The sequence below is a fragment of the Manacus vitellinus genome, unplaced genomic scaffold, assembly GCF_001715985.3.
Source record: "Manacus vitellinus isolate BGI_N305 unplaced genomic scaffold, ASM171598v3 scaffold_41_pilon, whole genome shotgun sequence".
Lineage (NCBI taxonomy): Eukaryota > Metazoa > Chordata > Aves > Passeriformes > Pipridae > Manacus > Manacus vitellinus.
Genome location: NW_021940545.1, coordinates 4729060 through 4754711, shown reverse-complemented (window position 1 = coordinate 4754711; position 25652 = coordinate 4729060). Strand labels below are relative to the sequence as shown.

Genomic DNA, 25652 nt, shown 5'->3' with positions numbered 1-25652 from the left:
AAGCTGCTTGCAGAGGAGTGCTCCATTTTTTCCCCCCTGGGCTTTTCCAACCTTAATGATTCTGTGGGAAGACACAGAGTGCCAGGTGAGGGTGGGCTGCTCTGGCTCTGCACACCCTCCTCCCCGCTGAGAGAATTCCCTGGTGGGTACCACCACCTCCTCCCCAGGCATTTTGGATATTTCCCCTTTCCTGCAGCTTCCAGAGGGGCTCAGGCACCTAAAGCACAGAACACTCAGCAGACTCCAGGTGATGGTCCCCCTCCTCCACCACTGGATTCCATGTTTAAAGTCATCAGGCTGGTTTACCCTTGCCCATGTCTGAACAGCTACGGGGAACAAGGGCTTGGGAAAGGCTTTATTTGCTGACACCATTTGTTTCAGCAAAAATACAGATGCAGATATATCCCCAGAGAAGTGTCTGCACTGGTAGAGCTCCTTTGGTCTGGGTGAACAAACCAGCTACCCCTACTCCAGGTATGTTTGGGAGCTGAGGTGCAGCAGCACATTTTTAATATGGCCCAGGCCGCAGTGGCGGCTCCTAATAGGGCTGTGGTTTAGGATTAGGCAGTCCTAAGTTGTGTTATTTTTCCCAGAGAGGTTTGGTTTGGTTTTGTTTTTTTTTTTCCTGGCCTGCTTATTCTCTGTGTGTTGCTAACCTGGCAAAGCTGTGTGTAGTTGGACTCAGTCTCACAGCCTGCCTTGTCTTTGAGGGACTTTTTTTTTGGATGGAGCAGAGTTCAAATCTAGATTTGCATCACTCTGTCCTGGTTGTAGTGGGAGACTCTTAAATGTCAATAGAAAGGTGTTGGCTTATGTCATATTAGAAAGTGATTCCTCTGTATGTCTGCTGCTTCTTCTTAAGGATCATTGGAGGATGATCCACAGGGACACAAAAGCTGGCCAGCCCCAAACCTCTCAGATCAGTAGGCTTTGATAAAAAAGATTTTCCTTTTCTTCCTGGTGTTTTTTGGTTGTGTTTTTTTTTTGTTTGTTTGTGTTTGTTTGTTTTTTCCCCCCACAAGATATTTAAACAGCAATAACTCGTGCACGTTTACAATGGGAATTTGAATCTTGGTACACGTAAAACCCTCGTGCTGTTTCCACCAGGATCACAGGGCATCTCGTTATCTCCCGGCTCCGGGAGGAGGGGATTCCACTGATGGATAACATGCCACATGGAATCGAGCTGCAGCAGCAATTCCTCCTTCCCTCCCCACCCACCCCAGGTCGGAATGGCCGAGGGGGTGGGGGGTCACTCCTGCAGGAGGGACAGAGCTTCTGCTTTGCTTTTTCATCCCTCCCTCAGCTCTGCCTGAGCTGTTCCAGTTCTTGCTCTGTGTCCATTCAGGGCTCCTCGATCTTGGGGTTTAAATATTTCCTTTCACTAACATGTATTTTGGTTGGGTTTTGGGTTTTTTTTGCAAGCTTTCAGGCTTTCTCACCAAAGCAAGCACCAAACTTCTGCAGGCTTTTAGATTTTTCTTCCTCTATTTTATGAGAACTTGCCTCTTATTTTTTTTTAAGATGCTTTTTGGCAGGCAGCAAAACTTTGTGCTTTGTAGATTGCCTAAGTTAGGGTCCCTTGGCAGTGTTACAAGACAAGAAGATGTTTATAGCTGATGGTAATTACTCTTCCTGCAGTAGAAATGCTTTAGAAGCCCCACTAAACATTCATGTCTTAATTGCAGAGGGTTTATTTGAAGGGGAAAAAAAAATCCCACAACTTTTTTTTCTCTCTCTCTCCTTTTTCCCCTCACTCCTTAATATAATTTGAGGGAAGGAAGTTTCTGAAGTATGTGAAAGTTTCTGTGCTCTGGTATAAAATCCTGATTTTTTTTTTCTTCCTACCTTTATTCCTTTACTGAGGAAAGTTTCAAACATTAACTTGATCAAAGATATTAAATCTTGGCCAAAAAGCAGATTATCTGCTGTTTAAATAGGGGAGAACAGAACCTGAACACACACAAAGCTCTGCCTGTTTTAGTGTGAGCAACAGAGGGAAATGGGTGTAAAACCCCACAGGGTTCTTCTAATCCTTTTGGCCGTTTGGAAGCAATAAAAGGTGGATATAGGGAAGAGGAAAAGGTTTGCATGGTGCTTTTAGATGGCTTCCACCTGCCTTCTCTACCCCAAAAAACCCCCAGCAAACACTGGCCCAGCTTCCCCGCTGTTGTTATTCCCCGATGCAAATGGGATGAGCCTGTGGCCGGGATTGGCTGCAGGAAGAACATGCAAATCACTCGGGTCTTGATAAAAAAAAAAATAAATTATCTCTCTCTTTTTCACCCCCATCTAGTCTGGAAACGGTTAAAATTCCCGTGCAAAAGGTGTAAGGGCCAAGGGAGTGTCCATCTGAATTTGAATAGATATTCTCCCTTCTTTCACCGCTGTGTCCTTGGCCTCTTTTGAGGAGGAGATGAGCAATCCAGGGTGAAGTTGACCATTCCCACCTTTTCTTTCAGCCGTGCCCGAAGGAGAAAGTGGCCCCGGGTGTGGTGGCAGCCATCACTTCAAGGGTAAATGACAAATTCGTTGGCCTCGATAAGGATGGGGGGGGAATATTCAGGAGCTTGCTGGGAAAGGTCTCTTTGTGCTCCTGGGTTGGGGATGATGCTTTGGAGCAAAGCAGCTTCTCGGTGGCTTGTGAGGGATGTGAGCACGTGGGAGAAAACAGGGAAAACAGTGGGCAAATAGGGATCAGATGGAGTGAGGAAAACGAGTTGAGTTTGATGGGCCGTCTTGAGGGCCGAGGAAAGGATTTGGGAGAGGAGGGGAGAGCTGGGAGGGATCCCCTGCCAGTGCAGGTGTGGTGGAGGAGGGTGTCAAAGGGACACCACCCCAGCAGGTTTGGGAAGCTCAGGGGAGAGCCCAGTGGGGCTGGGGGGGACTCTCTGTGGTGAATCGACCCCTCGTCCTGTGGGTGAAGGGTGGGAGCACCACAGCAAGGTGGGGAGGGGGAGAAGGAGAAGGAGTGAGGGGGATGCAAAGAGCAACAGGAGGGAAAGTGCATCCTCGGAGCTGATGAATATTCTAGTGCCTGTATGTTGAGGAATCAGAAATTTGAAAGTCTGATGGTTTATTATAATTACACATTCATTTGTGCTGTTTAGTGGAAGCCACATGTGCCTGTTGCCTGGGACTGTGACCTGTTATTAAAATCAGTTGTGCCTCCTTTTGCAGAGATCAAGATGAGCGGGGATGCGGCAGATTCCACAGACACCCGGCACGAACCGGACCAGGTGGAGCCAGGTAAGGAGGCTCTGGGATGTGGGGGACACGGGGAGGGGAGGGGGAAGCAAGGAAAAGCAAAGGGGAGTGTGGGTGCTGGAAGTTTCTGCTCTGCTCGGCTCCTGTTGCTGCTCCACCGCGCTCTTCCAGCCAGCCCGGGAGTGGATCAGGAATGTGCTCTGGGCTAGGATTGCGCTGCTATCTTGATCAGCATGCAAGATCCTCTCCCTTAATGTCCTCTGTGGCTTCAGCAGGGAAATGTGCTCCCGCCTTGCCAAAGGAATGATGGCCCTGGAACGGTCTGGGTCCCGCTCTTCCCATCCCACCGGGAATCGCGGCAGGGACGGCTCCTCAGGCAAAACCAAGCCTTTCTTTGGCCCTGTGTGTGTGTAGAAAAATGGGAGGGACTTCGGGAATAATCAAATCCAGTGAGGTAGTTCCAGAAGAAAGGCATTGCTCTGCGTCTTGAGGCACGATTGGGTCCCTCACCTCCTCTGCTCCTGATGCTGCGCAGGCTCTGCTGCTCAGTGGCTGGAAAGCCTCAGTGTTCCTTGAATATGGAAAGCTGAGGAACAGGGTGATGTTTTAGCTGATTTCTGCCAGGTTACCAACCAAAAGCTGTGATAGACACCAGAAAAAAAATCAGTTTCTGCCATCAGTTCTCCCTCCCACTGCCCACAGGGAGCTTTGAATGCAAGACTTGGACCCGTAATTTCACAAAGGCTCATGGTCACGTCCCTTTTCAGGCAGGTGAGCAGCAATAAGAAATAATTTTAACAGCCACTAGGTATAGGAAATCAAGATTATTAAAAGCTGTGCTATAAACTTAGAAATAAAACCTTTAAAAACCGAAACTGGTAGAGAAAATGCAGAAGAATCAATTATTCTCTAGCCCTAAGCTGGGGGCAGGGGGATGTGCAAGAGGTTAAAACTTTGCGTGGAACGATTTTACTGCTTCTCTTTTACTTACATAATTTGAGATAATGTAGAAAACAAATGAGATTTTGGTTAACCCAGAGAACTCTAAGCATGTTTTAAAGGGACTAAACCCACCCCTTTATTTAGAAATCCTCAGTGTGCTCGTGGCTATTAAGCTGGGTTATTTGACACAATCTAAGGCAGAGATAAAATCTGGTTCTATTCACGTCCATGAACTCTGATTGACTTTGGTCAGCTCAGCTTCTGCTCGGGGCTCTCAGATCACCCCAAGTTGGTTTTTGAGATAAATGTTTCCAAGCTGCTGAGCAACAAACACATCCCAAACCTCCCAGGCCCTTCCAAAAAAAAAAAACCAAAACAACTGGTGGCTGTTACAGGGCCTTAAATCGGGAGCTGGAGCCTCCTGAGATGTTTGGCACACGGAGTTGATGGATAGCAGGGTTAATCAAGATTAGGGAAGCCGGGTGTTTGATTCTGGTTATTAAATGGAGTGGGATATTCTGGCTGCTGCTGCTCTTGGAGTCAATAGTGTTAAACCAGAAGCTGGCGCTGCCTTTGGTTGGATAAAATATGGGGTTTTTTCCAAGCCTAAGCTCCCCAGACAGCCATTAGTGTGAGCTGCAGCACCTCTTTCTAGTGGTAATTGAGGAAAGAAAGCGCAGAAGTGAAGTCAATTTGTTTTAAAATAACCAAAAACGTTCGCGGCGGCATTAGCCGTGCTCGAGGAGCCTTCCAATCAAGCAGGGAAATCAGGACGAGTAAATCACCTTCATTGCGAGGCACAAAAAAAAAAAAGAAACCTGTTGAAATCGCTCTTTTTTTTCTGCTGTTTGGATCTGTTTGGTCCCTTCGGGTTCTCCAGGGATCGCTGGAGGGGACACGGCGGAGGGGCGGGAGATGCTCATGCGAGGTGTCCCCCTCTGTGTCCCCCTCTGTGACACCTCCCATGGGTTGTCCCCCTCTGTGACACCTCCCATGGGTTGTCCCCCTCTGTGACACCTCCCATGGGGTGTCCCCCCTCTGTGTCCCCCTCTGTGACACCCCGTGGGACCCCCCGGGGGTGCCCAGGGCAGGGTGACACATTGGCACGCTGTGGTCCAGGTGATGTAACTCGCCCTGACGCTTCACCCAAAACCTCCTCGTGGGGTTTTTTTTCCCTCCCCTCCTCCTCTTTCAGACCATTCTGTTTATAAACAACCAAGCTCTTTGTACTGAACTTCCCTGGAAGTTTTTTTTTCCCCCCCCCCCCCCTCCGTGCGCGTCGTTAGAGGAATATTTACTGCAGCACCTAATGGTTTAGTGTTTTGGTTACCGGCTTCATGTGGGGAAAAGCTGTTTTCTGATGACTCATTAATTGAAGACCCATTTCCTACTGAATTACACCAATCCACGAGACTCCCCGGGAATCTCGTTACCCCCAAAGGAGAGATCTGTTCCCAAACTAACAATATTATACCTTACAAAGACTAGGAACCCTCCGAGGTGCAGATATCCACAGGCCTTTCATCACCAAAAGATGCAGACTGGCTCCAAGAAGAATTAAAAAAAAAAAATCTATATATATTAAAAAAAAAAAAAATCCTGGAGGGAGTTGGGTGCCAAAATGTTTTTGTAAACCAAGCCCTTGATCTAAACCTGATGCCTAAAGATCTGATGGGAAGTGTCAGTAGCAGAAGGATAATCTCATCCTTTCATATCTCCGCCAATTCCAGGCTTAGAGGGGGGAAAAAAGAAGGGTAATTTGGAGCATTGTTTTACTTTGAAAGTGTTTGAAATAATTGTGGGGGCTTTTCTTTTTTGAGAAAATTGTTAAAATTGTTCGTCTTCCGTAGGAGGTTTGGAAAGATCAGGCTTCTTTTTTTTTTTTTCTTTCCTTCTTTCCTTCTTTCTTTCTTTTTTTTTTTTTTGTTCTTTTTCCATCCACCCAATTTCATAGAAAATGCTTCAAAGCTTTTTAGTAAGATATCCTCCCAAACCCCAGGTTGGTTTGATTCCAGCCTCTCCGAGCGTAGTGGAATTTTGCCATTAAAAAAAAAAAAAAAAGCTGCGATTGAAAAAAAAAAATAATAATTTATAAGGAATACCACCTACCCTGCCCAACCCTGTGAATCTTAATCCTTCCTTTCCTTCCACTCTGCCCTTTTTATGGTGTGTGTGAGGGGGAAGAGGGGAACAGGCACCAGTTTCTCCCACGGGGGGGAGCGAGTTGGATGTTTCCCCCATTACCCAGGAGCTTTGGGGGTCACTCCCAGCCTGACCCCTCCAGTCTGGGGGTCCCCTTTCCCTTTTCCTGCGGGATTCCAGCCTGGTTTAGGGATTCCAGCCTGGTTTAAACGTGGCTTGAGCTCCCAGGCAGCCAGTCCCGCTGACTCCATGGGGGGTAATGACAGGCAGCGAGTTTTCTGCTTGGCTCCGAGCTCTTTTCATCTCTTTAAACTGATGAAAGCCATGCCAGCAAAGCTCTGGGTTGATTTTTTTGATGGGAACTGTGGGGGCTTGGCACTGCCGAGTGTCGCCCCTGGTCTTGCAGCCCAGGGGCAGAGAGAGATCTCCCCCTTCTTGTGGTTTATCTGAGCCCTCGGTATCTGATGCAACAAAACGCTGAGGTGGGACTTGCCCCTGTCTGTCTGTTTGTTTGTGTCAGACACTTGTTCCCCCGTTTATCTGCTCGATCAAAACAGGTTACACCAAGCCGAGCTACTTCCCTTTGATTTCATCTGTTGAGGCTATGGGGGGGAAGCCAAAGCTTTTACAAAAGGGCGATAGGGAAGCTCTTCAAACACAACCATCGGTAACTGAATAGCTGCGGGCGCTCCCGAGCATCTTCCCTCCCCACCCTGGATCCCGGGGAACTGCCCGGCCTGCCAGGAGCCCTGGGAGGGGTGTGCTGGGCACCCCGGTGCGGGGAGCAGAGCCGGGCTGTGCCTGTGTGGGTACAGTGTGGGACAGCCCCGCAGCCTTATCGCTGCCTTGGCAGGGCTGGCATTGCTCCCCGGGACGGGGGGTTGGTGGGGCCGGTCAGGTCTGGGAGCTGGAGGGGATCTGTTTGGTCCCTTGGTGGGCAGAGGGGTGTGGTTGGAGAGGGAGGGCACACGGGGCTGGGACACGGGGCTCTGGTGGCAGTGGGAGCAGGGTTATGTCACCCTCACAGCCTGGGTAACCTCTGAGCGATTTGGAATGTCCTGAGTTGAAAGGGACCCTCCAGGATCGTCCAAGTCCAACTCCTGGCCCTGCACAGACACCCCAACAATCCCACCCTGTCCCTCAGAACCTTGTCCAGAAACTCCTGGAGCTCTGGCAGCCTTGGGGCCGTTCCCACTGCCCTGGGGAGTCTGTTAGTGCCCATCCAGCCTCTGGGGGAAGAACCTTTTCCTACATCCAACCTAAACCTCCCCTGACACAGCTCCAGCCATTCCCTGGGTCCTGTCACTGCTCACACTGAGCAGAGATCAGTGCCTGTCCCTCTGCTTCCTCTCGTGAGGAAGTTGTAGACAGCCATGAGGTCTCCCCTGGAGAGAGCAATAAGGCAGGTATCTTGTCTCTCAGAGTAAGAAAGGCTTGTCTTTTAAACCTCAAGAAAATTAAGTGCTAAGGGGCTCTGATGCATCTGCTCCTAAGTGTCCCTTTTGAGGAGACCCTGCTGGGAATGTCCTTCATTCCCTGCATCCTCATCTTCGCCCAGCCCGTGCCTGTGGAAGGATGGCAGCACCAGACACCTCTGCTGCTGGCACAGGACATCTGAGGGGCCCTGGCAGTGGAGCAGAAAGCAAGGGCAGCTCTGAAACTGGACACCAAAACTTCCACCAGAGCCAGATCCTCTCCCAGTACCCAGTTTGCATTAAACCCATGTCAGGGCTGATGGAAAATCAGAGCCCTTGCCTCAGTCTGTATCTGCCACAGTGCAAGCTCAGTTAAGTGTGTCTTCATTCCTCAGCTCCAAAGGGAGGGCCTTGATCTCTTTTTCCACCTTTTTGACAGGATGAGAGCCAGGGATGGGCACAACAGAGCCCTGATCTCTGCTGGGCTCTGGGAAAGCTGCTGTTTGTTGTATTCCCACCTCAGGTGTTGGGGTAGGGTCTCTTTTAAAGGTGATGGCTCATCCTGGAATAGGGAATGAAGTTTCTGGTCTTTGTGTCAGCTTCCAGCAAGGTGGAAGGCAAGGTGCACGGGCAAGGGATGGCAGATGGAGCACCCACCAACCCACCTCAGTGGTACCCTCAGCATCCACACAAAGGGCTGCACCACCTGAGCATCTTCCTTTTGTCGTTACGGGGCTGGAAACATCTTGCCAGGCCAAAGTCTTTTGAGGAAACTTGGCCTCTCCCAGCCCTGCTCCGAGCCCAGTCCTTGGCTACACCTTTGCTCTCCAAGGGCAGCTCTCCCTCGTGAAACTTTCCTCAAAGCCTCCAGGATTTCTCTGGTCTCTTCCCCCCCGCAGCCATGCACAGCCCCGGGACAAGTCCCGGATAAATGAAAGCAGCAGCAGTTGGGCTGGAAACAGCTGGTTGCTATGGCAATCGGGGCTGCTCGGGATTTGCATGAGGCTGATGATTTTCATAGCACAGCCACATTTAAGGCAAGCAGGAGAAATTTCCATATTCCCAGCTCCGAGTCAGTTGGGGCGTGGGGGAGGCCAGGAGGGGGATATTTGAAATTCAAATGAAGGTGATTAGGGTTTGAGGTTGGGTTATTTTTTTTTTTTAATTTTTTTTTTTTCCTTAAACATCCCATTATGGAAGAGGATAAAAAAGGATGGGGAGGGGAAAGGGGAACAAAAGGCTGGTTTGACTTGAATTAGAGGGGCAAAGGAAGAGCTGGTCTGATCTGCCTCTTGCCTCTGGTCTAAGAGAAGAGACTTGCCCTCTCCCAGCACCTGCAGGTGAAATGTTTTCCGTGGGAACAACTGCTGCCCTCGGGTTTCCTTCTGGAAGCTGCCCGAGTCTCCCACACTTGCTGTCCTGCTCTCCCCCCACTCCCTGCCCCACACGAAGGGAACATCACACTCTGAGCTGCAGTGGGACCTGGGGATGGGGTTTCTCTGAGGCACTGCTGACAAAGGGAAGGCATTTTTATAACCCAGGGGTTTCCACCCAAATGAAACACTTGAGTGCTCAGTGAAAGCTTCCCCTGGAGTCTGGAGCTGTCTGAGTCAGCACAGATTCACTTTTGCTACCCAGCCTTAGCTTTCCCATGGAGATGCTCTGATGCTTTGGGCTGTTTGTGCCCTCGGAGCCTCCAAAACTCTCCATCCCGCTCACACTTTGCCCTGCTCCCTTTAAAAAGCACTTTTTAAGTGCCTTGGGAGCAGCAAGCATTCCAGCAGGATCCAGAGAACAGCTCAGGGCAGTCTCTGCTCTGGTGCTGGTGGGCACAGCTGGAGGGAATCAGGGGTAACCAGCACATGGAGAAAAGGTGATTTAAGTGAGCTCCCACCACTGGAGCTCTGGGGAAGGTGGTTCTGGGAACAGCAGTGTGAGGGCTGTGACTTGGTGTTTGCTTGGGTCTCCAGAGTCAATTGAAATCCTGAGGAGTGTATTTGATGCTGAATGTCTTGTTTGCTTAATAGAACCACATCCTCCTCGTGCAGGTGAGCATTTTGCAGCATTTACAGCGTGTGGGTCAAGTACTGTTTATAGCTGTGTAATTGTTGCCACTCTTTTCTTTACCAGCACTCAGGTAAATCTTTTAACTTCGTGTGTTGTTTGAGGTGAGAGATTTGAACAGGCTAATTTCTCAGCCTTTAGAAAATGCACGTTGAAAGGCTCTCAGCATCCTGCCCGCTCTGCCAATCTCTGGTGGCACTGTGCTTTATCAGCTGGGGTGCTAAAATCCTCAGCATAGGTGAGATTAATCTTAATTTTAGATATTCGATACTCTGAGGCTGAGGTCTGACCTGCTCACCCCGGGCTCCTTGTGCAGTCGCTGATGGAAATAGGTGTCTCCAGAAGGTGATTCATCTCCGTGCTCTCTATCTCGGGGGTGAGATGAGTTGCCCTCTGGAAGCGCCTGCTTCCTCCCTCTCCGTGGCTGTAAAGGGAGCCTAGAGCAATTGGCTCACAATTAGACACCTAAAAGTTAGACATCTGAGCCCAGGCAGCCGAACCCCCTGCCTGGTGTCTGCCTGGCACTGTTCCCCCATCGCCCGTTCAGCTGTTCCGAATTTCCCTCCCAAATGCGCCGCGGCAGAAAACTGATTCCCTGTGGGAATTCCCCAACACCTGTTAAAGATTGAAATCGCCTCCGAATTCCCCCGGCCCTTCCAAGATCAAACCGTGGGGTGAATTAAGTGCGGGGCCGGGTGGGACGGGGACCGAGGTGATCCCTGCGGTGTCGCTGGGTGAGAAGCTGTCACCCCCCGCAGGTGACATCTGCATTTGCCTTTGGAGGAGATGAAGGAGCGCTGCAATCCTGATTTTCCCTCCCTCCCCATCACGGTGCTTTCATCCCCGAGTGCCCGACTGGCTCTGCAGCTTCCAGTGGGAATCGTGATGGAGCTCCTGTCTCCGCTTTTCCGAGAGGCCGCGGTCCCCGGGAGGGGGGAACAGGAGGGGTGAGGAGGGGGGGGGGAAAGTTGTCCGGAACTGTTCTGCTTCTCCCATCCCCAGAGAAACCTCCCCAGGCAAACTCGCACCAGATCTGATGCCAGTGCTATGCAAAACAGCTGCCAGGTGAACCAAGGCGAGCTGCACAGCCCTGGTCTGCCGTGCTAAGCCGAGCTTATCGCTGCTTTCCCCCCCCTCCCCTTCCCTGTCCGGAACACCCAGAAAGAGCCTTGTTTGTGGGGAAGCTCCTGGGAATTGTAGTGCAGGAGCTCAGGGCAGCCTTGCCCGGTTTAGATCTCAGGGCTTCCCCCGGTTTGATGCAATTCAGGGAGGGCAGGACTGCATCTTGCAGATGCTGGAGATTTTTGGATCCCATTGTGTCTGGCTGGTGTAGCAAGAGGCAAGTTGTTGGCTGGGCTGAAGCTCCATTAAAATTAGTGGAGTTCTGGCAGTTTACAGCAGGAGAGAATCTGCTGCCACTTACACTTTTCTTTCTTTTTATCTCCTGGAGCTAGAAAAGATAAAATCTTAAGTGCAGAGTGTTTGAACAGCCCGTTCCTTTCAGGAGAGATGACTACTGCAGTGTGAGTCCTGATGTTGACAGAAACTGGGAGGAAACCGAGTCTATTTTTAAAATATTTGCAGCAAAGTTACTGATTTAACTGAAAGGGGAGAGTTGTTATCCCTATCACACCCAAACCTTGCCTTGCAGCTGGAATCACTTTAACTTTACATTAACTGAAGTAGAAAAAGACCAGATTTGTTTGCAAATAGATCTGTGCACAAACACTGGCTGGGCCTGCTGAAGCCTTGAAGAGATTTGTGTATCCAGCTCCCATTTACATAACCACTGGGAGCAGGAATCACCTCGCCCAGTTTTAAATATCTCACTCTTGGACATCTAAGCCCCAACTAGTTGCCCCTGGGTCCCTTGGGAGTCAATTAAGAGGAATAGTCATCTCCAGAGGGCCATTCATGTCAGCTGGAGATGGGTGTCTGAGATAGGTGGGATGAATGGCCTCTGGAGGTGCCTATTGCTCCTCACTGTCTCCCGAGGCACCCCAGGGCAGTTGCCTCAGACTGAGACACCCAAGTTACCCCTGAGTTAGTGGCAGTCTCCAGGAATATTTGCAGTCACAGAATTCCTGGCTGAGGTGCCCCCGATCCCCCCCGCTGACCCTCAGTGGGTAGAACTTGGAGGAAGCTGTGTCTGACCTTGGAGGAGAGGAAGGGGCAAAGGCAGGTCAAAGTCTGGAAAAAGGAAGAGATGGGAAGCTTGGAAGAGGAGGAAAGGCCGTGCAGGAGAACTTGGGCCTGGTGGCAGTGATGTGCAGGGAAACTGTTCCAGCTGCACATCCCAGGCTCCAAGTTTTGGGGTGTATGGTGGTGACTCAGACACCTTCACCAGGACCTCGGGATCTCCCTCAAGGCCTTTGAATGTTGCCTCATCAACATGCTGCACTTGAACCGTGAGTGAAACTCCTGTATCCAAGAAACCAGGAGGTTACCTTTTCCTTCCTGTTCTATTTTAGCAACTGGGAACTTTATTTCCTCCTTCTCCCCTCGCTTTTCTTCCCTTTAGCTACTGCCTTCAGATTGCATCAACGCTCCCCCCCTCCCCTCCTTCCCCGTGGGTTTCAAAGGTAGAAACTGCAGGCCTTGAAGATCCTCCTGGAGTCCTGCTCAGGTGTGTGGATGCTGATTGTGATCATCCATTAGCACTATCAGCATTCCCATCGGTGGCTGTGCAGTTGTTGGCTGGAAGGCAATGAATGAACCCGATTCCCGGGGCGGGAGCAGCTGGAGAGAGGTGGTCAGGGAGTAGAGGCAGGAGGGGGGAGCACGTGGCAAGCTGGAGGTTGTAGCAGGAGCAGAGGATTGCATGGAAGGAGATAAAGACCTGAGATTGGGAAGAGAGAAAGCTTTGAGGAGCAGGTCGGGGGGAAGGCAGGAAGCGAGGGCAGGCTGGAGCAGAGCAGAAATGCAGCCAGGCTGGGGGAGAGGGCATGGAGCTGGATCGTGGTTGAGGTGCAGATGGTGAGGAGATAGAGGAGATCTCAGAGTTGATGGGGGCAACAGCTTGTTCTGCTGCTAAACAGTGCTGTGGCAAAGTCCTGCAGCTCAGTTTCCACAGCCAGTGCTGTTAAATGTTTCAGATTAAATCTGCAGAGCTGTTTCTAGATAGCAGAGAACGAGAGGCTGCCATGAAACTGTTATCGTTGCCTCTCAACTATTTTGCCATCCATGAGTAATTGTACCAAGCACACTCCCCCTGAGGATCTCAAAGGGCCACGCTGATTCACCTGGGAATGTTGTGTGCATGGAAAACTGCAGGCTGGGTTAGGGCAAGGGCTCGTTCAGCTGAGGAAAGCAAGTCCATGGGAGAGTTGGATTTGCACTCCTGCCTGCACAGCCTCTCCCAGCAGCTTTCCAGCTTTTTGCAGGAGACATGAACTGCTGAGAAACACGATGTGTTGGAGCTTGATCAGATCACAGGGCACGGGCTCTGCTTTCTGGGGAACGTTATACTGGAAAAAACAGCAGGAGGAGCCCCCGAGGGCTTGTGTTGGTGGGATGTGAACAATTTAAGGCTGTTTATCACAAACTCGGTTGGACTGGAAGAGAATGACTTGGGGAATGTATTGCAAAGGGAAGGGGTTTCTTGGGGTTGCCTTTGCAGCTAAAGAGCTTCGTGGAATCCCTTAAAGCATTCATATCTGTGGAGAGCACAACCTTTCCTCTGTGATGTTCTTGATGAATTTGGCAGGTGTGATGGAGGGGGGGGGATGTTTATCATCAAAGGGGAATGAGTGAGGGCCTGTGCGGTACCTTCAGGCTGAAACCTGTCTGATTTTTTCCCCCTGTGCCTGCCAATCTCTTTTGGAATCAAGGAGACGCCTCTTGAGCACAACCCCACGGCACCCTCTGTTCCCTCAGATATCCCGTAATTACCCAGTGCCACACGGGTTCCTGAAGATCCCAGGCTAACAGCCCTGGCCACCTGTTTGCTGGCCTTTCCCACACTTAGTCCAGGCTTTATTGTGTGCAGTGCCTTAGTCCTGGCTTTCCCTGGAGATCTGTGATGTCCTCCAGCTCACCCCTGCTGGAATCTCCCTTGCACTCAGGGAGATTTCCCCCACCCTTTGCTGCTTGGCCAGGTATCTCCCCGGGAAGAAACACTTCTATTATCCTTCAGCAAAGGCTGATAGCATTAAATGTTGTAAAAGCTGATTTCATCCTTCCACTGCTGTGCTCCCAGTGACTCCCCCTTCCTCCTCCTCTCCTTGCTCTGAGCTGAGCCAGCCCCATGGCTTTGCTTCCATGTGTTCTAAGTTCTGGAAATCTCCCACCAGTGCTCACTGTCATCAATACTGAGATATTTTTCTGTTTGTTTCCTTGTAGGCAATGAACAGAATGGGCTGGACTTTAACAGGCAGGTAAGACTCTCCCTGGGTTACCAGGTATTCTCCTGCTTTCTTGGATGACTGTTTTTTAATTGCTCATCATGCCAAGTCCCAGGCAGCTCCTGCTGAGAGATAAAAACTGTTAGGGCAGAAGCTGCCATCAAACAGACCACAGAACTTCTTCCCAATTCCCCTTTGTGGGATAGAATGACAGATCACACCTCTGCTTTCCCTCTTCCTATTTCATAGAAGTTCAGCTAATTACAGAGTTTCTTCAAATGACCACTTGCTTGAGGGTTTTGCTGGCCTTTTAATTTTTATTTTTCTTTCTATTATCACTTAGAAACAAAAGGCACCTCAGTTAGAGTGGCAAATGTGCAAATCCCTTCCCAGTGCCCCATGCACTGTGACACTGGGAGTGCTGTGATGTGCGAGGCCAAAGGTAGAGGGCTGACTCACAGGAGTATCAGCAGGGACTAAAAAGATGAGGTGGTTTGAGGTCTTGGAGTGTGTAGGTCAAGACCAGGCCTGCCTACCCCAGATTCCTCTTTGCAAGGCAGTGGGGAAAGGGACAGCAGATGAAAGCAGTGCTGCTCGTGGGGCAGGTGAGCCCCAGTTGCCAGTGAGCACAGGAGGGACCGTTGTCTCTGCTGTGTTTGCTGTTCTCCTGCTTTGTGCAGCTAAAAATAACCCCTGAGTTGGTTTTTTTTGCTAAAAACAACGCACTGAGTGCCTGGAGATTTTTGTTTGTGGCTCTAAGAAATCCCTGGGTGTCACCTCAGAAGGTGACAGCCCTCTGGAGCTCTTGAATCTGTGCAGACACGTGTGAGGGTGGGGAGGCTCTGGCACAGGTTGCCCAGAGAAGCTGTGGCTGCTCCATCCCTGGAAGTGTCCAAGGCCAGGTTGGATGGGACTTGGAGCAACCTGGGCTGGTGGAAGGTGTCCCTGCCCGTGGCAGGAGGGTGGAACAATCTGGTGTTTAAGGTTCCTTCCAGCCCAAACCATTCTGGGATCCCATGAAAACGCTCTCTGAGTCCAGAGCTGAGGGCTCCTGTGGCCACCAGGGCTGGGCTCAGAACCTGTAAAGCAAAAGAGGAAAAAGAGCCAACCCCCTGAGCTGCTGCAGGACTCTGGGGGTTGGATGGGGAGCTGGAGCCAGGGAAGCAACAGGGGCTGTAACTCCACGGCCAGCCACAAGCACTTACAGCAGATATTGGCAGCACAGCAACCTCCCTGCTCCCAGCTCTGCACTCCCTGAGCTCAAGGCTTACATCCCTTTCCAAAGGCTCCCTGCTTGCAGCAGGGGGACAGCTGGGCCTTCTCAGTATGGCTTTTTTTTTTGCCTGACACATGTCAGCGAGCTGCTGTTTGTTTGTTTGGCTTGGCTGCTCCGGCTTTGGGTGGGTCGTAACTTCCCATCAAAGGTGTCTTAACACGCTCAGCCATCTTCCAGGTTTTTGGAATACCCAGCTGAAAACAAAAAAAGCCTTGTGTCTCCAGCTCTGAGGGTTGCAGAGCCCAGAGCACAGGCTTTCCACGCGCCAGGAGAGGAATCCAACCTGCTCGTAAGCAGCGATAACAGAAAATTCCCTCCAGACAGAAAGAAGCACGAGATCCTTCCACGGTGCAAACTTTTCCTATGGCAACAACACCACAGAGATGTTGGAGCTGGAAGCTGGGGTTAATCAGGGAGACTTATTGACTGTGGTGGAGCATCAGGAGTGATCTGAGCCACTGTTTTTAGGGTCCTGCTGCTCTGCATGTCACTGAACGATGCTGGTGAAGTTGGGGGGGGGAGAGGAAACCAGGCTTGCTGTCAGTAGAGCTGGCTTGGTAGAAACATTTTCCTCCTAAAAGCCAATTGTGGTTCTGTTTGCCAACATTTGTTTTGCCACGTTTCTCAAAAGAAATCTGAGGGTTTTTTGCAGCATTCGCTTCCCGCTGGTGTTTTATTTTTATTTTTTTTCCTTAAAAACAAAGGGGCGACACAAAACCTCGTTCATTTGTGCCAGCACCTCCCTGTAAGCGAGTAGCAAACCTGACTGGGGATTTCACAGGGTTTAAAAAAGCAAAAGGCTGTGAACAAGCTCATTTTATTGTTTCATTTTGGTTTTAATCTGGTCCAACGCCCCAGAACAGTGCCTGCCCACGGGGTTTTGCAGTGATGTCAGGGATGGGGATGTAACAGTCCAGGAGTGGACACAGGGCTGTGCAAGTGGCTCTTTGTCTCCCTCTCTTGGCTCTCTCAAGGCCACGTGTAGACTTATTTAAAATTATTATTATTTAAAATAATAATAATTATTTTGGATTATTGTTATTTAAAATAATAATAATAATAATAATAGTAATTATTATTATTATTTTAAATTATTATCTTAAATGAGCATGAGCCCGAATGCACACGGGTTCCACACTCACATTTTGGGTTGACCTCAGCTGTTGGTGAATTCACCCTCAATTCAGCAAATAGATTTCAAATGACGAGGAAAAAAAGGAAGAGAGGAGAGATGGAAATATCAAAGTGTTTTCATGCGAAATCAGGTGCTGAGCTTTTTCATTAGGGGTGGAGGTTGGTGGGTTTTTTAATTTGGTTTGGGGTTTGAGGTTGGCTTTGGGTGGCTTTTTTTTTTTTTCGTTAGCTTGCAATTCAAGTTTTCAACCCGAAGCCAGAGAAGGATGGTTTGAAACCCAGCTCCAACCTGACTGCAGGAGCTGCTGAGCTGCCTTTGACTTTATTTGGAGTGCTGGGCGCTAATCACTTTGAAGATCATAAATCTCACATCGTTTAAGCCTCTCCCCCAGTCTTTGTAGATGGCCTACATTTCAGGTCTGCTTCCCTCCCATGTTGTGCTCCAGGCGGGAAGAGAAGGGTGGAGTGACCTGGTTAGACCCCTTCCTTGCCTACCAATTCCCTGCCCTGGTTGCTCTCACCCTGCAAACGGGGAGGAGGGAAACTCTCAGCGGAGTTTGAGGTTTTCTTGCAGTTTGTGGGTCAGCCCTGTGCTTTATGAGAAAGCTCCTTCTGATCCCTCAACCTATTTGGCAAACGTTTCTTTTTCCCCCCCCCCTCCCCTCTTCAAACTCTCCTCCCACCTGGATGCAGCAGTAATTTGTATGTGAATGAGAGGGAAAAGGGTGTGTATGGAAAAAAAGAGCATCTTCTGCCTTGCCTATCTGGTTTGGCTTTTCAGCCAGGGAGTCTAATGCTGGTTGTTTCCTGTTTATATCAAGGGAAATGCAAAGAGACAGTAATAAACTTTCACCTTGGCTGCTGGCAGCGTGGAGAGGGACATCTGCCTCCTGATGGTTTGGGAGCGTGGCCAGAGCTGGGCAGGGACTGAGCTGGGCAACTCTGCGAGCAGGGCTTGAGTTTTGCCAGGGAGAGGCATGGAGTGTGGGACCAGGAGAAGGGCTGGAAGTGTTGGAAAGGGAGCTTTCCCTGGCTGGAATGTGGTGATCCTCCCCAGGTGCTGCTGTGGTCTCACCAGGCTTGGTTTGGTTTAATTCCTGGTCTCCTCAGCGTTCAGCCTTTAGGAAACACTGGATGGTTTGTTTTTGTAGCTGGCTCTGAAGAGAGCTGTTCTGGAGAGCCAGGTGTCTGGAGCTAATCCCTGGGATAATACTGCCTTCTGGAATACACACATGGAGCTGGGGCTGATGGTTTTGGGAGATGCCAGGGCTTGTGTGCCTGGTGGGAGTGTTGTAGCCCAGCACACAGGGCTGAGCATTGATCTGCAGCTGGAGGAGGAAAAGGCACAGCTGCTGAATCCCTGATGGCTTTTCCATCAGGGAAGTGATGTGCAGGACCACGTTGGTCCTGGCAGTGACACAGTCTGGGTGCCAGGGAGGGAATGCAGGCTCAGATCTCTCCAAGCCCTTCCTGCTCTCAAGCCCTGAGCTGTTTTCAGTGCTGGGAGAGGGAACGTGTCCCTTTGGAAATAAAGCTGAAAGGTTTTGTGTGAGCTGTGCTGGCAGGGCTGAGCAGGATCTGCATGTGCTCCATATCCAAATATGCCATGCACTTTCATTCCAGCAAAAGGCTGACCCTTGCAAGACAGGCTGTCATTTGTTTATCAGACCTGTCATTACCATTAATCAGATCGATGTGAAGGTGCTCCTGCTGTGAGACCTGACAATATTTAAGACAGACAAGCAGGCACTGGTGTCCTTGAGCAGGGCTCAGCACAGCTTCAATTTTGCTGTTGGTTCTTTACTCCTATTCTTTGTTTTCTTTGGTGTACACCAATGTAATAAGGATAAATATCTCTTTCTAACAGGCTTCCTAGAAAGCCTTTTCAACTGGGTCTGTTGAAGAATTCCCCCCTTCTAAAACCAGTGTGTTACTGCCCCTGCTCTCTGCAAGAGGGTTCCCTTCCCTCAGGACCTCCTTGTCTAACTCTTCTCCCTGCTCTGACAGTCACTGTCCAAGGAAACTTCAACTTATTAATTTATGTGGGACTTTCCACAGTTGCTTTGAGGTAACAGGGTGGGTTATCTCAGGTCTTCTTCACAGCCGATGTCCTGTAGACAAATGATGTGAGAAATTAAAGTGGGCCAACTGCATCTGAGATCTGGAATCACTGGTGGCTCGTTTTTCAGTGCCATTAATAACGCTCTGACCTTGTTTGGTGCTTTCCACCCACACGTCTGAAGGCACTTTGCTAATGGATTTTAGCATCCCAGTGCCTCTGGAAGGTGGGGAGGTGTTTAGCCCTGTCCTACAGACACAGACTGGCTTTTCCCAAAGATGCTGAGCACTGTGATTGCAGTTGAAGTCAGGGGGTGCTTTATGGGGCAGTTGCCTGTGGACATCGGGGTGTATTGAAATCCAGGGACCTGCTCCGTGGCAGAGCTGGGATATGGACTCTGATTCTCTGATTCATAGTCTTGTGCTCAACCACAGACAAGTTCTTCCTCCCCTCCATCCTTTTGAAGGTGGAAAGAAGGGCCTACCTTGCTGGGTAGTTTGTTATTAATATCTGGGATGCAAAACTCCCTGCAGATTTAATTTCGCTCCACCAGGGCTTCCCTCCCCCCGGGGATCTCTCTCACAGCTCTTCATTCCCACCTCCCCCTAATCTCATGTGCTCCCTGGATGTCATTTCTGTTCCTGCTTGGCTCTCCCCCGTGGGGAGTTCAGGTTTCAGTCTGCCCTCCAGATTTCCATCCCAGTCCTGCTTTGCCCTCCTCTCAAGGGGAGGTTCACATCCTGCTTCCTTCTCCCCTCTGGGGCTCAATTCAGATTTCACTCTCTCTTCTCTGCATTGCCCCGGGGGATCAGCCTAAGTCTTGCATCTGCTTTTCATCTCTTGAGCCTCCACTGGCTGGAAATCAGCCTGGCTGTCCCATCTGCCTTGACTGACACTGGATCTGAGCTGAGCACTACCTTGACCTTTCCCTTTTGAAGTTTCCCTGCTCTGTCCTAGGAACAGACTGATTGCATAAATTTGTTTGTGTGCTGGTTCCTCATTGAAATGCAGCCCTTTGGGAAAGCATCAGAGAAAGCCCTGGCTGGAGGGAAAGTCCTCTGTGTCTATATATGGCCCTGCTTTGCTTAGGACAGATATGCAGAGGAACCCCTTCTTCAAGCTGGTTTTGTTCTGGCACTTTGCAGAGGCCCTCAGATGAGATTGCTGGGAATGAACTCCCAAAACAGGCCAGCGAGTCCCTGGGGAAGCTTATGGGGGAAAGGGGGGGTGGGATTAAGAGCAAGGATTTGGTTCTTTTATTTATTTTTTTTCTCAAGAGGTGGATTGAAACCACTGGACTAATTTTAGGCCAGCCAATAAGAGCTGACAAGAACCCTGAGTTGGCTGGATTGTATCTGCTCCTTAGGATCCAGCTGCAGTCCGTTCCCAAACTCCTCCTTTCCAGCTTCTAAAGAGCAACCTGCATTTGTAAGGTAATTTCTACACCTGTTGCCTTGGTCCACTGGCAAAATATCCTGTACAGCTCTTTCAAATCTGTCTTGGAGATGAGGGAGAGGCAGATCTTCTCTTTGTGCTCGTTCCCTGCTCCAGCTGGGCTCCAGCCATCCTTTGGGAAGTGTTTTCTAGGCTCACAGGGGACAAGCCCTAGTTTCATGGACCTGTCCAAAGGGTCATAACACTTGTTTCCACAAGAGAAACTCAGCCCAGGGCATGTGGTTGTCACTGCCCAGCCAGTGCTGAGGTTGCCCAGCACCTTTTTGGGTGGTGAGTCGCACGAGCTGCTGTGCAGGGCCCTGACTCTGCTGCAGTCCTGGGCAGTGAGGAGAGGACTCCGAGTTCTTGAAGGCCTTTCATCTGGTGAGCTCCAAGAACTCAATCCCAGCCCTGCACCACCCAGCCAGGGTGGGGCCCTGCACCCGTTCTGCAGAAGGGCAAGTCATAGCACACGGAGGTGAAGGCGATGGCTTCCGAGCAAGGCCTCTAATTTTGGAAGCCTGACACCAGAGTGCACCTTTCTCCCTTCCCAGGGGTGCTGATCTGCTCCCTGTGAAATCAGGGGGCTGAACCGAGTTCAGAGTCAAGTGGTGGGTTTACCCAGCAAGGAACCCTCCTGCCCTGCTTCCCCAACACGTGGAGGTTGCCCAGAACCTCCAAGTTGGAGCAGAGAGCTGGCTCTGAGCTTCCCCTTCCCCTGGGTCACCAGACTTCATCCCCTCCACCCAAAGCTGATCTTTCTCACTCTCCCTTTCTTGTTTAATTATATTACTTAGTGTATTTAATGCAATCCCTCTAGCTGCTCTTCTCGTGTCCCAGTTCCCTGGGGCACAGCAGCTGGTGCCAAAACTACCATGAACCAATGAGAGGGACCTGTGGGGCTGGGCTGGGGCCAGCCCCAGTCACGGGAGCTGTCTGATTCCAAGTTAATTCCTTACAAACATGGGATGGGGTGGGAAGTGCCTTACTGCCAGGGGCTGCCTGGCTGGACACCGCTCTGCTCATCTCCTGGGTGACTAATCCAGGGAAATCTGTGCTGCACAGCAGTGCCAGGTGTTTGGGTTTGTCACTGGTTGGTAGCACAGAGAGTCCAGAACAAACACAGTTCCCTCCCCGTAGACAAGAGATCCGTGGAAGGAGGGAATTTTTCACGCAGGGAATCTGGAGAACTGTTAAGGGAAGGGTCAGATTCTGGCCATAGGAAAACCAGAATAAGGCAACTTCACTGCTGGCTTCAACAGGGGCATGATGAGGCTCCAGGGAACCTGTGTGAGCATGCAGGAGGGCATGGGAGAATCCATGGAGCCTGGTGAAATCACATTGATAAGGAAAGGGGCAGGGGTGCAGCCCAGGGTGGGAGCAGAGCAGATAAGCACAAAGGTGTAGGCAGAGGTGGAGTTCTGGAGAGCTTTGGGAGTTGGGCAAGTGGAAGTGGGAGAGATGCAGGGAGCAGTGCTGCAACTGCATGGGAAGGTTGGGGCAGGAGGGCAGGGATGAGGGTGGCTGGGCAGGTGAGTCCTGGAATGGAGACAGGAGAGGAATGACAACCTTAATGGTGGTAAAATTGTTTTCCCTGCTTTGACTGGAGGTTCTCACCACTCTGACCAAAAATATGGCACCTTCCCCTCCTTGTTTTTAAAATACTTCCAATTTGGCAAGTCCACAGGCCTTGGCAGGGAAGGTACCACGTGCCTGGGTACCAACAGCAAGAGTGGAGATGCTCTAAGTGGTTGCTTTTCAGTACTTTTTTACCAGTTCTGTGCTCCCTGAGCACAGGTCACCTTGTGAAATCACTCCCCAGCCTCTTGCAGGGGCTGTGGGGAGGCAGCCCTTGGTCAGGATTCTCCCACCTGAACAACTGCTGATGGGAGTTTGGCTGTTCCAGGGCAGGTGTTCTTCCCACCTCCGGTTTTGGTTCTCCTCTCCCTCACCCAGCACCTGCTTTTGAAGCCACGTGTGATCGTTTGAGGTTTATCCTTCAGCACCGAGGGGTGACTTCTCTCTCCCTTCCCTGTTTGTTTAAAAGCAAAAATCCCAGGGAAATGCTGCATCAGCCCGTCAATGCAAAGCTGCGTGTGCTTCTGTTTATTTTCCTTTGTGAACCATGTAAACTCGGAAAGTTTTGGTTTCCCACCCCCACTTTTACACCAGCACAACTATTAACAGCCAGAGCTGAAGCTCAGAGGACAAACCATATCAAATCAGGCCTCAGTTAATAAACTCCAAGACCTGGTGTAGCTGTGCTGCAGGTGTGTTGAGGTTAGGGATTATATATTAGTTTTTCAGTGTGCTGTCATGGCTGAGTTTTAGGACACAGCCTGTTAGGAATTCAGCATGGGATTAACTCCCTTCCTGTCGTGCTGACAGCTTCCAAAAATCCCCAGCCTTCAGTGTGACATAAATGTTAAAGGTGAATATCGTGGCATGGCCATAAAGATTCTCTGCCTCCTCCCTTCCCGGGTGTCTGCTAAGCCCTACGTGCAGGATAGTACATGTGGAAATAGTAATTGCAAGCCCATTATTATTATTATTATTGCCATAATTTATTATTAGTGTGTTTTTTATTTTATGGTGCCCACGTGTGCGGGTTAATTCGCTGCAGCGTGCTTACGCCATCGGAAGGTGGGAAGGCTCAGCCAGCTGCAGCAGCCTCACAGCCAGCTCTGAGACCTCTTTCCAGCCTAAAACTTCCTCCCTTGGCTTCAGGCGAATGGTTTTGGGGCAGCTCCAGGCAGTGCTGGTGTGTTGAAGGGCGTTTTTGGGGTGACTCAGCCCCGGAAGAGCCGCGCTGTTGCTTTTCAGCAAGGGGCAGGTGGTTCAGACCCTCTGTGTGCACCTGATCCTCTTCCCTCTGCACCATCCCTTCCCTCTGGAGGGAGGGATGTGAGTAACTCAAGCCCTTAAACAGCTGTGAGTTGCTGACTGTGAGATAAGGCAGATACAGAGGCAGATAAATGTGTTTCAAAGAGGTTACTGCCTAAACAGAAACATCACAACAAATAGGGTTGTCTCCAATCTCGCACTCACGGCCGCAGCTCCTGGCTAATAACTGCTGCTGCAGGAGCTCAGCTGGCATGGCTGTAAGGGCCTCACTCTGCCAGGGCATGGACACCCCTGAGCTGGATTTTGGGAGAGCACTGGAGGCTCTGGGGGCTGGGTCAGTGGCTCCCACCGTGGCGAGGAGGGCGATGGAGCCGTGCCTGCGTTACAGCAAAGCTCATCCTCACGAGGAGGTGCTGCATTTTGGGGCTGCACTCAGCTTCTTAGGGAGAAGTTCTTTACAGAAGTGGTCAGAAATTGGAGTTTAAGTGGTCAGACATTGGAATGGGCTGCCCAGGGAGGTGGTGGAGTCACTGTCCCTGGAGGTGTTTAAGAAGACACTGGATGTGGCATCAGTGCCATGGTCTGGGTGACAAGGTGGTGCTGGGTCCAAGGTTGGACTGGATGATCTCAGAGGTCTTTTCCAACTTGGTTGATTCCGTGATTCTGTGCTTTTGGTGCCTGCTAGAGGAGGAAACCCAGCTGAGATTACCAGTGAGCCTAAACTGGGTTTATACAGAGAGTTCTGCCCACCCAGTGGGATCTGACCATCAGTCCACCAATTCAAACGTCTTTGTGAAGGTTATCACCTTCCCGTGGTGCCATCAGACCTTCTGAGGTGAATCTTTCCAACTTCCTGCCTTTTTTCTGCTCTGCAATATGTCTGCAGGATGTTTTCATGAGCCGAACGTTTGCCAGAAGTTCACAGATCAGTTACAAAACAGATGTACTTTTCTGTCTTTCTTTTTTTTTTTTTTTTTTTCCTCTCCCCTTCTTCCTACTGGTAAGGAAGAGTTTGTGCAGTAATTGCAGGCAGGTTGGGAGATGTTTTCTTCATAATTCTCCTTCTTATGAAATGTTTATGAAACACCTTCCACAAATCAGTTACGCAAGAAGGCTCAGGAGCTTTGATCATTTTCCATCACCCTCAATATGTTTCTTAGTTTGTTTTGCTTTTTTGTTTTTGTGTTTAGGCCAGAGATAGGGAAGAAACCATCCAGGCCCAGCAGATGTTCAAGCCAACTATGGAAGGGACCCTCTATACCTTCTCACCCTTCCTGTGTTTTTCTCTGGGATCGCTCGGGGGCAGCTGACCCTGGTTTAGGGCTGTGAAAACATCCACTTGAGATTTGCAAGTGTGATTCCTCTCCTACCCCTGTGCTCCCGTGCCACCACCTGCCGTTACCTGCTCCAGAGGAGCTGGAAGCTGCTCCCAGCCCTGCCTGGGGGCTCCCCTCCAGCCCCAAAGGGAGGATGAAGGTGGCTGTAAATTCACAGCCAAGAGCCCAGGCCCCTTTCCTCACCTCCTGGCAGGGTGTGTTTGCAGGGCATTGCTTGGTCCTGTTCATTTGTCATGGAATCATGGAATGGTTTGCGTTGGAAGGGGCCTTAAAGGTCATCTCACTCCAATCTCCCATCCACGGGCAGGGAACCTTCCTCTAAACCAGCCTGCTTTCCTTACCTGCTGTTATTTCCCCAAGTCAAATTCAATGGGAACGAACTCAGACTTGCTCTCAATGACCTCTTGTTCCCCATTTCCCATCTGTCATGATGGTCATGGAAAACCAAAGTCCTGAGCAATCCCAGTGGGATTTAGTCCCGGTTTTAACCAAACCAGTGTTGCTCACTTGTTTCACAGTCCTCATCAAACATCTACATGAGGTGAATCTGTGATAATTTCAACCTTTTTATTTCTTTTTTTTCTTCCAGTTCCTTAATGAAAACTCTTCCCATATTTGCAGGCGTTTTTCTCCAAATACGAGGCTCGCGCACTGGGAAAGGAGGAGGCAACTCCTCCCCTCGTTTTATTAATTTGAAATTCACATTATTTTATACGGGACTCTCATGATATCGAGCGGCCTCGCCCACAATGTGTGTGGTTTTTTGGGGTTTTTGGGGTTGGGTTTTTTTTTGGTGATATTGCCGGTTTAGCCAGGGAAAAAAAAAAACCAACGGAGGTGCGGGATTTGCATAAAACCATCCCAAAAGTTTTGGATATGCCCCCAACTCCTGCTGGCGAACAATTAGCCAGCTGCAGGCCTGGTGGGGAGAGGAAGAGGAGGGCGAGGTAAATTTGAGCCTAAACCCGATGGAAATAGGTGCAGGGGGGGGGAGAAGGATTTGTCAAGAACCCACAGGTTCCCGCCCACTGCGCAGGAGGGAGCCAGAGAATTCCAGGGACGGGGGAAGGAGCAGTGGGAGATGTTGTTGTTTTTAAATCGGGAACCGGTCCTTTGCCAAACCCACCTCCCGTTCCCATCTTGTGCGATGCCGGGGTGCAGCTACACACCCCTTTCTCCCTGGAACGAGGCCAGACCGTCCCGCTTGGCAGCTGGAAAAATTGATTTCAGTTTGGAAATGGCTCGTGCTCCTTCAACACCCCGCTCCCATCGGGGTCGGAACTCAGGCGGGACCCGGCGCCTCCTTCTCTAAGACCTGGAAGACTTTATTTTTTTGGGGGGACTGGTTGTTTATTTTGGGAGGACTGGTTGTTTTTTTTTTTGGGGGGGACTGGTTGGTTTTTTTTGGAGGACTGCGTGGCGTGAGACGCAACACACACGAATTTCAAGCAAAAT

At 50.3% G+C, this 25652-nt stretch overlaps 1 protein-coding gene across 1 annotated transcript in view; it reads left to right on the top strand.

Moving 5' to 3' along the window:
- The window catches only part of POU2F3 (POU class 2 homeobox 3), a 40881-nt gene that overhangs the window by 2015 nt on the left and 13214 nt on the right, over window positions 1-25652 (top strand). The window contains exons 2-4 of the mRNA XM_008926906.3: window positions 2463-2516; window positions 3181-3249; window positions 14112-14146. Coding sequence (XP_008925154.2) covers window positions 2463-2516; window positions 3181-3249; window positions 14112-14146 — 158 coding nt within the window. The remainder of the gene's footprint in view (window positions 1-2462; window positions 2517-3180; window positions 3250-14111; window positions 14147-25652) is intronic.